This window comes from Balaenoptera ricei, chromosome 10 (genome assembly GCF_028023285.1).
Source record: "Balaenoptera ricei isolate mBalRic1 chromosome 10, mBalRic1.hap2, whole genome shotgun sequence".
NCBI classification, from domain to species: domain Eukaryota; kingdom Metazoa; phylum Chordata; class Mammalia; order Artiodactyla; family Balaenopteridae; genus Balaenoptera; species Balaenoptera ricei.
In genome coordinates this window covers 23,017,854-23,030,041 of record NC_082648.1, presented here as the reverse complement: position 1 = coordinate 23,030,041, position 12,188 = coordinate 23,017,854, and the positions used below count along the sequence as shown (strand labels likewise).

The window sequence follows — 12,188 nt, the reverse complement described above, 5'->3', positions numbered from 1 at the left end:
CTGAAATAGGCAATTTAGTCTTTTAGGTCCCTGTGAAGTTTTAAGATACCACAAACTCTTCTAGGGATTTAACTACTAACCTAAGAATTAAGTCCTTGGCTTTTTCAGATATAGGCACCTCTGGAGGAAATACCAGAGTTTCTTTCCAGTTCATCACTTTCCTATATGTTTCTTGAGGTGTTTCAGAGCAGAAAGGTGGATATCCTACGTATCAGAGAAAACAAGTTTCATGAGCTTTTATGATCAAATATGCTACACCTATTATATGTGTGTCACAAGAAACAAAATAGCCCTGGGTGCTCCGCTTAACAATAAAAAATACCACCATTCAGCCATTTATAATAAAATTGCTAATAAAGTCAATAAAATAAAGAATTTAAAGCATTGCCCCTCTTCTACCTAAAAGGCCATGCAGACACAATTTTGATACATGGGAGTTCCAGTTAAATGCCCCCTTCCTGACAGAGGATCCCTGGAGAGCTCACTGATATTTATCAATGTGTATTTAACATTGGCGGATGTCAGAAATCAGTTTAAAGAGTTCAGCTATTTCAGCCCATAATATCTACAATATGTTCATCAGTGGCACTCAAGGAAATTTATATGGTATGTACATAAATGAATGATAAAACATACCTATTAGCATTTCATACATAATTACTCCCAAAGACCACCAGTCACACAATTTGTTGTACCCAGTCTGCATGAACACTTCTGGAGCAATGTAATCTGGTGTCCCCACTGTGGAATATGCCTGCAAAGGAACAGCTTGTCAAATCAATGTTCTCAGTGTTTTTTTTTTTAAAGATCCAAGTATGGCTCACTACTGGAAAAACCAATATATACAGAAGTTAGTTTTTCATTTAATACTTGTTTTGCATGTTTATCATGTATAAGGCTTGGTGATAGGCACTGAGTCAGATAATATGTTATTTAAGACATGATTTCTGTCCCCCAAAGAGCTCAACAACGTTATTTATGTATTTAGCCCTAAATCCATTCCAAAAAGAATAAAAAGCTTGTGCCCAGTAGGCCTGGCTTCCCCACTCACTAGTAATGGGCTCTCAGGCAAGTTATTCAACCTTTCTGAGCCTCAGCTTCTGCTTACATAAAATTGGAGTAATAATACCTGCCCTAACAGAGTGGATACGAGGATGAAACAAGCAAAGGAATGTGTTTGTAAACTACAGCCTACTATATAAACGTCAGGTATTTTCATTATAAACTCATTTCCAGGGCACTTCTTATCCATTAGAAAGCAATGCAGTTTTTCATTCTTAATTCATATAAAATCTTACAAAAACTTTCTTTAAGGCAATGATTTTCAACTACAGGTAGTACTCTAAGGGCCACCTGAAAATGTGGAAAATGTGTGACAGCAGATTTTGACATTTCAATGACCTGGGGGAAGACATGATTAGCATATAGTGGGCAGGGGATACAGGTTCTAAAGGAATTTCCTGCCCCAAATAGCAAGAGTCCCCTCTGTTTCTTCACTGGGAAACACTGATGTAAGTCATGATGATGGTCACGAGAATAATAAAACCTGCACATTAGTAATCAGTGTGAATATTCTGTAATCAGGGGGTACAGAATTCCCACCATAGCTTTAGGCAGTATTCATTTTTTCCCTTTAAAAGTAGGAAATACTACAATTCTTTTCTCAATTGTAAAATCTGATCTAGAAGTGACACATTTAAAAGTAGAAGGAAGATTCTGTCATTAATGCATAGCTCAAAACATTTAAAAAAACTTGTAAAAACACCGAAATGTTTTACAAGCACAAAAAGTTTACTTGGGCTAATGAGAGAATGAGCTCAATAATGCAAAGGTCATTTTATTTGCTTTGAGAGGGTATCAGACTCTTGCCTTTCAGTCTATTTACCTTCCTGAGGGACTGCTGAATGAGTTTCTCTTCATTACTTGGTTGAATTTAACAAATATTTACAGAGTGTCCATATGTACCAGGCGTTGTACAAGAAGTTAGGAAATTAAAGTCAAAAGGCACATTCCTAACCTTGACAATGTTCATGGACCTAGTTAAGAGGATAAAGGGAAAGAGGAAAAGGGGCAAATGATTCTAATATTTGCTGAGTAATGGAGGAGAAATAGTGTGGGGTTCAAAACAGACAGTGTTGTTCCACGTTAAAGCAGTCATTAAGTTTATTTGCAGTAAAGTCTGCTTTCCAATTTTATTTTATCTATTTTATTGTAACACTGTTAACATGCCAAACTTTCTGTTTACTTTGTCTACGAAGTTCTTAGAAGCACACAATAACCTTACTTATGCTGACTGACATTTGTTGCATCAGGACAGGTAGGGAAAATGGAAACATGAAAATCACACGGCATTTACTACAATTTACACTCATCTCGGTGAGTTTTATAGAAAATGCCAGTACTCGTAAACAGACAGATTAACTAATTATAGATATGCTTGATAAAATATTCTGAAGTGAAATCATAAAGTAAAAATCAGCATTTTCCTTTACAGGCAGGGAAATGTTACAGAGAAACTAAGAAAACTCTATGATCCCGGAACAAGCTCTATCATTGCTATGAAGTAAGAACTAATCATTGTGAAGCTCCAAATTACCAAGCAAATACCAAATGAGATTTTAGGACCAGGGCACAAAATTCTTTCTTCAACTCACCAGTTGTCTCCTGTTCTTCTTCCATGTTTCTGCTTTCCTCTTTGAGTTCATGTTCTGGAATGCTAATTTCAACAAGACAGAATTGTAATTACGAGGGAAAAACTCTTACCAGAAAACAAATTCACACATATCCATTGAAAATACATTGGTTTAAGAGGTGAGGAGAAGGAGAGAAGCTTCAGTTCTCAACAGTCCTGGATTAGACCAGCTGTACTACTTTAACCCCCAAAAAATCAAACTTACAGAAGTCACTTGGTGGGTTGTGTGTAAGATTTCTGTAGAATTCAGTCCTATGAGCCTTCTTTAATCCCGTGCACAAACCAAAATCAGATAATTTTACATGACCCTAAGGAAAAAAAGAAGAAAGACAAAACCTAGCAAAATCAATAGATTTTATTAACTTAGAGACAAAAGCCTCATTAAAAACTCTTCTAAATGCAATCATAAAAATTCTTAGCTTAGAATTCATACAGGTGAAATGTAAAATTATCAATATTTGATGATGATTATTTTAAGGAGTAGAAAATGGAAGATGATAAAAAGACAGCCAGTTTTCCCTTGATGTCATTTCACTTCACAGCTCTCTCCTACCGTATCAGTCTATGAAATAATGTAGGTTAGCAATAATATAAATTGCAGTTGCCCACTTCCAATCACAAAATCACTTCTATTACTTCATAAAATAATCAGCAACCTAATAATTCACTTTATTCACATGCCTTGGCATCCAATAAAAGGTTGTCTGGTTTAATATCCCGATGGATGAAACCCAACTGGTGGATCGCATCTATTGCCAGAACAGTCTCTGAAATGTAGAACTGTGTTTCCTCTTCTGTCAAAGTATCTTTCTTCATTAGCAATGTCATCATGTCACCTAATTAAATGAGAATAAGTACCATGTGTTAGAAATGCCTCAAAAAGGGGAATGCCTTATAAAAGATTTCTTTGTAATATACAACATATGCCTGATTTTTGCATTTTATGATCTACCCAGTGTACCTCCAACCATCTCTAGGGCCCAATAAAAAAAGTGTCACTGCACAAGGAAAAGTTTCATGACATTTAATGGTTTTAAGGTAGAAAGTATGTGAAATCAAATCAGAGCAGAGGTGATAAAGAAGTAATATCTACCACTCAACATCCAGAATAAGTGCCTGAGGAAAATATGTCAAAATGTGAGAATGAATCAGTGTAAGCACACCTGGAAATGGGATATATTCCTTCAAATTCAGGTTTCAAAAACACTCAGTACTCTCTGGGCCAACAAAAATAGGTCATCATCCCACCAAAAGGGTCACTTCTAGACATTCTTTTGTTTTCAAGAAATTTTGCTCTTTTACAAGGGGCGAAGAATAAACACTGGTGAATTTACAACTCAGAATTGACAATTGTTGATATTTTTTCATGATGCTTCAAGTCTTAAAAAAAAAAAAAAAAAAAAAAACCATGCAGATTCTTTGTCCTCCATTCCCATTCTATTCCCCTTTCCCTTTTTGCTGAGTAGCCATTATCACGGATTTGGTTTGGTGTGCATTCTTCCAGCTTATTTTTGAAGTATGTTTTCAAATACATATATATTAATCTATGAATTTACCATCTTTTGTATGTTTTTAACAATTACATAAGTAATATCAACTGTACATAATTCCACCGCTTGCTTTATTATTCTACTTTGTTTCTGAGATCCTACTGTTGAAATAGATAGAGCTCCTGACTTTTCACTACTGTAAAACATTTCATCACACAATTATGCCACATTTTATTTATCCATTCTTCTACTGATGGACATTCATCTTGTGTCTAGTTTTTCACTATTATGACACTGCTGCAATGAGCATCCTTTTACAGGCCTCTGGTGCACGTGCATTTTCAACTTTACTGGTATCTCTGAACTGCTCTCTGTAAGGGTTAGAGATTCCTTCGCACAGATGAGAGGCCCGTTTCCCCCAGCCCCATCAGACTTTCAATGTTTTTACTAATCAGATGAGTGTGAAATGGAATCTCATTCTTGTTTTAATTTGCATTTCCCTGAATATGGGTGAAGTTGAACATTTTCCTATATATTTGTAGACTAACCAGAGTTTTCTTCTGTACACTGCCTACCATTTGCCCACTGGGTTGTTTGTCTTCTTCTTTAGTGACTTGTTCTTAACTCCAGACTTGTAAAGATCTAAATAATTATATACAGTAAACACAGAATGATATAATATTTAAAATGTGCCAACTTTATCATTTCTTCAAAATAATCTGATTTGTGGTCCAAATTAGCATTATTATGGGAGGAACTATTAGAAAATCATGACTGTAAAACCTCAGAGCTAGGGATATAAAAGTAAACCTAATCAATAAAATTATAATTACATATAACAATGTGCTTGTGTCAGTCTGTCATTGCTATTGTTTGCTTTTACCTCCAGGGAGAAATTCCATGATTAGATAAAGGTTCCTCTTATCTTGAAAACTGTAAAACATCTTCACCACCCAGGCACCATCTGCTTCTACTAAAATATCTCTTTCTGCTCGGATATGGGCCACCTGGAAGAATGTATTTTGAAAAAATAATTGTAACACATTACACATTTTCCAAGCTTACTTCTTAACAATTATCATATTCTCATTAAATTTGGAGAAGCTCAGGAAATAGTTTATTTTAGCTGACATCTTTAGGCCTGAAAAGGTGGGATCACAAGGGGAAGCTGAGGCCTTTGAAGTAGAAAAATGATTAGTCTAAAATTTTTCTAACCAGAATCTCCACCTAGGCAAGGATCTTGGCTTTGTCATATAAATTTAGGGTCTGACTTTTAAAAGGTAAAAGTAGTAAGCAATGCCCTATAGATTGGTATGACAAAGTCTGGGTCCTTAGCAAACTATTTTTAACTCTTACTAGTCCAAAAAAGGGACTGACTTGGTCTTTAACCATTAGGTTGTTTTTTTAAGAAGGAGAAACATTTATAATAATTTTATATCATTTTGTTATAATGAACTTTTATAATATTTATAAACATCTACAGCAAATTATTATATAACTTTTTGGAATTTTGCTACTTACTTTTGTCAGACACATAATTACTAGAGCTACTATTACATGAACAGACTGAAAAATTTTATAAACTGAGTGATTTGTGGGGTTGGTATAATCAACTTTCAGATGCTTTTACACTGATATAGTTACACATTCTTTCTTCAAAGTTTAATTAACGACAGGATTTGATTTTATGCGTTTGCTATTTTCATTGTGCATCATTATGAACTCTGACCTAAAGCACACAAGAACACAGATTTTGTAAACCTTTTCATGACAACAAAATATGATCTGCTTAAATTATCTGGGATTATTGTATTATGATCTGATACAGTAAATGCTCTGAGATCAAAATCAAAGCACAAGAATAAACGTTAAAAACTTGATTTCTGGCATCAAAAACCTTAAAATCTCTCTGGACCTGTTTCATAAAGTGAAAAATGATACCAAAATTCTTACCTATTGCCTTTTACAAAGCATTTTAAGATGGTAAAGGAAAAACTTTTGGTGTTGCCTCTGTGGTTGTCAGGATAAACTTGGCTTGATTATTTTTAAGTATCTTAAAGCCAGACTACAGGATATGTTTTCAAAAATGAGCCTATGTTTCTAAAGTATAGGAAGTATCATGCACAGTAATCCAGTACCACAATAGTGGGGAGAAAAGCTGCTACTTAATTTTGCAGAGTGGTTAGCATTCAAGTAAATGTGATAAAAACTTAAAATAATGACATATTAGAATTGAGTGGGGAAAAGGTTTTCTAAAATGAAATTCAATGGTGACAAAAGCAGATTAATTTATATAGGGGAAAAAACAACCCCAAAGTGCAAAACAGACTTGATGTTGGACTCCAGCGAGATTCTCCTGCAAAATATTCTAGACCAGGGCTGTCCAATGGAAATAAATGTAAGCCACGTACATCATTTTAAGTTTTCTAGTAGCCACACAAAAAGTAAAAAGAAATGGGTGAAATTATTTTTAACAATATAGTTTCTGTAACACCCATATATCCAAAATGTTGTAATTTCAGTATATAATCAATATAAAAATTATTGAGATATTTTACACTTTTTTTTTTTTTTGCACCAAATCTTCAAAATTTGCTGAGCATTTTCCATTCACAGCACATCTCAATTCAGACTAGCTACACTGAAGTGCCCAGTAGCCACACGTGGCCAGTAACTATAAAGACTACAGCTGGAACTAACTGCTGCCTTTTGTTCTTCCTCTAAAACCCGACCCAGGACTAATCCCATATGGCTTAGTTAGAAGATTCCTGTTTATCTCCTCATCTCTGAGGATCAACATCTTGACACAGACATTTATTCCCATCATTGTCTGCAATTCTCTAACACAGCTCAGTATCTCGACCTTCCTTGTCTTCCGAACCGCTTCCCCCTGGAATCAGCCTGTGTTCAACAGAACCCCTGTCACCTCATCTCTGGATGGTTCCTGTCACCTTCTCATCCTAATTGAAATCAGGCTGTCCACGGAGCGTCCCGTCTTCCTGCAGAGTGAGTTGTCAGGAATGACCTGCTTTCTCCCTCGTGTTTCTTGGCTTCCTGCTCGTCCTAAGCTGCTTCTGAACCACTGTGACACTTTCCTCATCCCCAGCTCCTCTGCGGGCGTGCTGTCAGGTGCCGTCAGCTGTCGTCCTTCCTCCTGGTCAACCCCCTCAGTCATTCATGACTTCAGCTCATGGCTCACCAGCTTCCTTTCCATCCTTTCTGGTCATGGGTGCGTTTCAAGATCCATAAGGACGAACCACCGAATACCCCCTGCACAGCTCCTGCATTCTTCCTCACCTCCAGTGATCTTTTCCTCCACTGAACCTCAGCCACGCGTGCTAATCTTCTTGTCCTTTTCATAACCAGTAACTGCCCTCCCTCTAAAACCTCCATTTTAAGGAACTCTGTTTCTGATCCCCACCTTTTATCCTCCCAGGTGTCTTATTCTTGTACTTCAATCTCCATTCCATGGACCCTACACCACTTTTTCTCTGTTACTCTCTTCAGAACCTCATTTCTTTCTCTACCCGGCCTTGGTTCCATCTTTATAATCACTCTTTTGCAAACAGCTTCAACTCCCTTGTCCCCCTCTCCCTCTGTTGTATTTCCCTGGCAAAATACCAACCCTAGTTAGACCCAAATTTCTGCCTATTCTGTACCTGCCCCAGAGCAACTAAGTATTACCAGAGAAAAATCACCCAATGATACCAAGTGGTTTCACTTTACATTCATGATTGAAAAATCTCAAGGGACATTCAACTGCAAGTCTGCTTTCCCACACTTCAAATCAATAGTTGTGACTGTTTCACAACTTCTCTCTGCTTACACCTCCAACAAGCTACCTACCCCTCCTTTCCTCCTGCTGATGACCTCCTCTATTTGCACTCAGGAGGAACCTGGCACTTTACACGCCAGATCAACCACCCTGCAACCACCCTGCGTTTGTTCCTACTTTCTCTGCTTTTCCTCCCTGTCCTAATGAATAGGTCCCAGCTCCTATCAAAGATCAACTCCTCTGTCATCCTGTGTACTCCTGTAATTATCTGCCTTCTCTCTCCTGCATCTTCAGCTTTTCTCTCTCTAACGGATTCTTCCAATCAGCAGTGCCTTAACAACAACAACAACAAAAAAAACCAACATTCTTTACCAAACTGTTCTTTGTTCTGCTTTACGTGCAAGACTTAATCTATACTCACGTTCTCCACTTCTTGCTTCCCGTTTTCGTTCCCACTATTCCACTCAGGCACTCCACTCCACTGGAGCTGTCCTTCCCAAGGTGTTCAGCATCTCCAGCCGTGACACCCAGTGGCCTGTCTTCCTCTTGCCCCCTCTCTTCGCAGCATTCAACATACTTGACCATTCACCTTCTCCCTTGAACGCGTTCTTCTGCTGGCTCCCATAACACCGTGTTCTCCTAGCCGTCTCCCTTAACTGAGCAGATGTTCCCTCTTGGTCTCCTTTCCTGGTTTCTCCTCTGCCTAGTGTTCCCTAAGGGCTTGGATCCAGGCCCTCTTCGCCACATATTTGTTCCCTAGGCAATTTCATCTGTCCCATTACTTTAAATACTATCAATCTATTGATTACTTCTAAATTATATTTTTTAAAAAATAAATAAATAAATTTATTTATTTATTTATTTATTTTTGGCTGCGTTGGGTCTTCGTTGCTGCACACGGGCTTTCTCTGGTTGTGGCGAGCAGGGGCTACTCTTCGTTGCGGTGCGCAGGCTTCTCATTGCACTGGCTTCTCTTGTTGCGGAGCACGGACTCTAGGCGAACGGGCTTCAGTAGTTGTGGCTCGTGGGCTCTAGAGCGCAGGCTCAGTAGTTGTGGCGCTCGGGCTTAGTTGCTCCGCGGCATGTGGGATCTTCCCGGACCAGGGCTCGAACCCATGTCCCCTGCATTGGCAGGCAGATTCTTAACCACTGCACCACCAGGGAAGTCCCTAAATTATATTTCTAGTCAAACTTCTCCCCATATTCTAGCCAACTGTCAACGTAATTATCTCTACTTGGATATCCAACAGGGAGCTCAAGCTTAATATGCCACAAAGAGAACACTTGATTCCCAGTGTCACCAAACCTGTTCCTTCCTCAGTCTTTTCTACATTAGAAACTAACACCATCATGCATCCCATTCCCAAGTAAAACTCTAGGTATTATCCTTGATTCTTCCCTCCCTTTTCACTACCCTCACCTCTCCTCTCACCCCCCCAACATAGAGTATGTCACAGAAAATACTGCTGGCTCTTCCATGGAAACATATACTTAATCTGTTTGACTTTTTTCCTCTTTGCTGTTGTATAAGCCACAATCACATCCTGGCTGGAATCGCTACACAGTCTCTCAAGTGTTCTCCCTGCTTCAACACTTGTTTGTCCTTCCAGCAAGCAAAGGGATTGATTCATCCTTGTAAAACATCCATCAGACATGACGCTTCTCTGTTTAAGCAAAACATGTCTTCCCACTGCATTCAGAGTAAGACCCCCACGCCATTTCTTGGCCTGCAAAACTCTGTGTGACCTTGCCCCTGCCTCCCTCTCCCCCTTCATCTCCAACCACTCTTCCCCTCGCTGAATTCAGCCACAGTGGCTTCTTGCCGTCTCTGAGCAGGCCACGATTATTCTTGCCTCAGGGCCTCTGCATTTGCTCCCTGGATCTTTGTTCTACCAGATCGTTAAATCTCATACTTTCTAATTATTCAGTCTCTCATCAATATTCCCTTCTCAGAGAACCTTCCCTCATCTCATTCTCCCTCCTAAAGCCAGGTCATCTGCATCACTTTATCCTTTTGTGAAATCTGTCTTCATAGTACTCATCAGAAATGACTATTTCAAATAGCTGTCTGCCCATGTTCCCCAAGACTGTCAGCAAACAAGAATCAGGTTTCTCCTGTTAATCACTGTACTCCCAGAACGTAGAATAGTATTTGACACATCATAGGCACGTAATAAATACTTGTTGAATAAATGGAATAGAAATAAAGTGAAACAGTGCAGTGAAAATTAAAGTGGGCCATATTTAAATAAAAATCAACATCATACTGCTATAATAACAAAGTAAGCTTTAGGTGGGACTAAAGACTGAAATCAAGCATTAGGTACAGAGAGGTGCCATCTCCCTCTTACCCTTGTTGAGTCCTTCACTAGCATATATATTCACTTAGGGTTCTACCCAGACTGGAGATACAGGTGAATGCATAAAATAATACTATTGATGTTTTCAGATTTATGGCCGCCCCATAAACTGCATCAAGTCACAGGAAACATGGAGAGAGCCCAGGAGTACAAAATTGGAGTGGTTACAGATTTTGGAAATATGTAAAATCAGCAAATTCTGAAGAGACTGGTTTGCTTATTTGATAGGTGACAGGGACTGAGAGAGCTGAGAACTGTCCTTTATTTTCACTGAATTCAGAGAAGAAGGTATTCTGTTACGGAGTGAATGTTTTTGTCCCTCCTGGAAATTCCTACGGTGATGTGCTAACTCCCAGTGTGACTGGGTTTGGAGACGGGCCTCTAAGAAGGGAATGAAGGTTAGTGAGGTCGTAAGGCGGAGGGCTAGTGTCCTTGTATGAAGAGACCCCAGAGAGTCACACTCTCCCCTCTCTGTGCACACACCAAGGAGAGGCTATGTGGGGACTTGGTGAGAAGGCGGCCATCTGCAAGCCAGGAATAGCGCTCTCACCAGCAACCAAACCCTGCTTGCTCTTGGACTTCCAGCCTCCAGAACTGTGAGAAAAGAAACTTCTGTTGTTTAAGCCATCCGGTCTGTGGTATTTTGTTAGACATGTAAATCAGATTATGAATTTGGAAGAAATCTGAACTATAAGAATTGAGAAACAACAAAGCAGGCTACCAGAAGTCTACAGATTATATAAGATGTAAGATGTGTAGGTTTCTTTTTAAAAGTCCCAGTTTTAGCACTTGCTCTAACACCTAGTCAGTGGACACCCCTTTGGCTACGGGTGTTAAAGAGCTCATACCTGCTCTTTTTCAAGCATATCAGATTTTCTCAATATCTTCATTGCATAGATATGGCCTGTATCTTTCTTCTGGACCAGCCGCACCTAGAATGTAAAAATTCATATCACAAATGTCAAACAATCACTACTATTTGTTTAGGAGTGAAAGGTAGGCTCCTTTAAAGAAAGCAGTGTTGTAGTTTGCTGTTGCTGGTATTTTAGAAATTCTATTAAAATTAAGCTATTTTAATACACATTTTAATATATTACACTACTTTAATATATATTAAGCTATTTTAATACATATTCTGAAGTATCTTAAGATACATGTGTTCAACAGCAGTGCCTTTAAAAAAGAAGCACACCTCTCCAAATGCTCCTCTTCCTATAACTTTCAGAGACTCAAAGTCATCCAAGCCAAGTCTGGTCCGCTTGAGCCGTAAGAACTCTGTTTCCTTGCGAGCATGTTGTGATCGGCGTAACTTTTTCTATTAAAAAAGGACAGTTTAAAAGGATGATTTTAAAATCAGATTATTTCAAAGGAAGCCTATAGTATTAAAAGATGAGATATATTATAATGAGGGTAAGGTATCTAAATATTATATACTGGTGCTATAACTTATTTACCAAAGTTGAATATTTATTAAGCATGGAAAAAATAAAATAATCCAAAAAAACCATTTTTAAATTTTTAACAGTTAATAAATCTTTATTCTTGAGGCAGACTCCATTAAATATTTCATCTTAACTAGTTCACATATTCTTTCATTTTTATGCTAAATTAATTCAAAAACAAAAATTAAACTTTAGGAAATGCTAATAATATTCTGATATTGATTTTTTACTGTCAAGAAATCTACTTTGCTTCAATTCCCTGATTTCCAAGGTTGCTCTGTCACAACTACTGAGACTTGTGACACCGAAGTAACACAACAGCAATATTTCCATACAGATTTATTTATGGTAGAATTTATTCTTGGGCAGATTTTTAATAAAGTGCTTGAGACTTGTCACACAACTTCTTGAAAATATGAAATTGCAACA

The 12,188-nt window shown here is 38.0% G+C and overlaps 1 protein-coding gene across 2 annotated transcripts in view; it reads right to left on the bottom strand.

Annotated features, from left to right (window-relative positions):
- The window catches only part of STK38L (serine/threonine kinase 38 like), a 77,264-nt gene that overhangs the window by 3,565 nt on the left and 61,511 nt on the right, over positions 1-12,188 (bottom strand). For both annotated transcript variants that reach the window (XM_059935512.1, XM_059935511.1), the window contains 8 exons: positions 11,510-11,632; positions 11,166-11,249; positions 5,066-5,189; positions 3,374-3,528; positions 2,898-3,000; positions 2,655-2,716; positions 637-754; positions 81-204 (listed from right to left, as the gene is read on the bottom strand). In XM_059935512.1, coding sequence (XP_059791495.1) covers positions 81-204; positions 637-754; positions 2,655-2,716; positions 2,898-3,000; positions 3,374-3,528; positions 5,066-5,189; positions 11,166-11,249; positions 11,510-11,632 — 893 coding nt within the window. The remainder of the gene's footprint in view (positions 1-80; positions 205-636; positions 755-2,654; positions 2,717-2,897; positions 3,001-3,373; positions 3,529-5,065; positions 5,190-11,165; positions 11,250-11,509; positions 11,633-12,188) is intronic.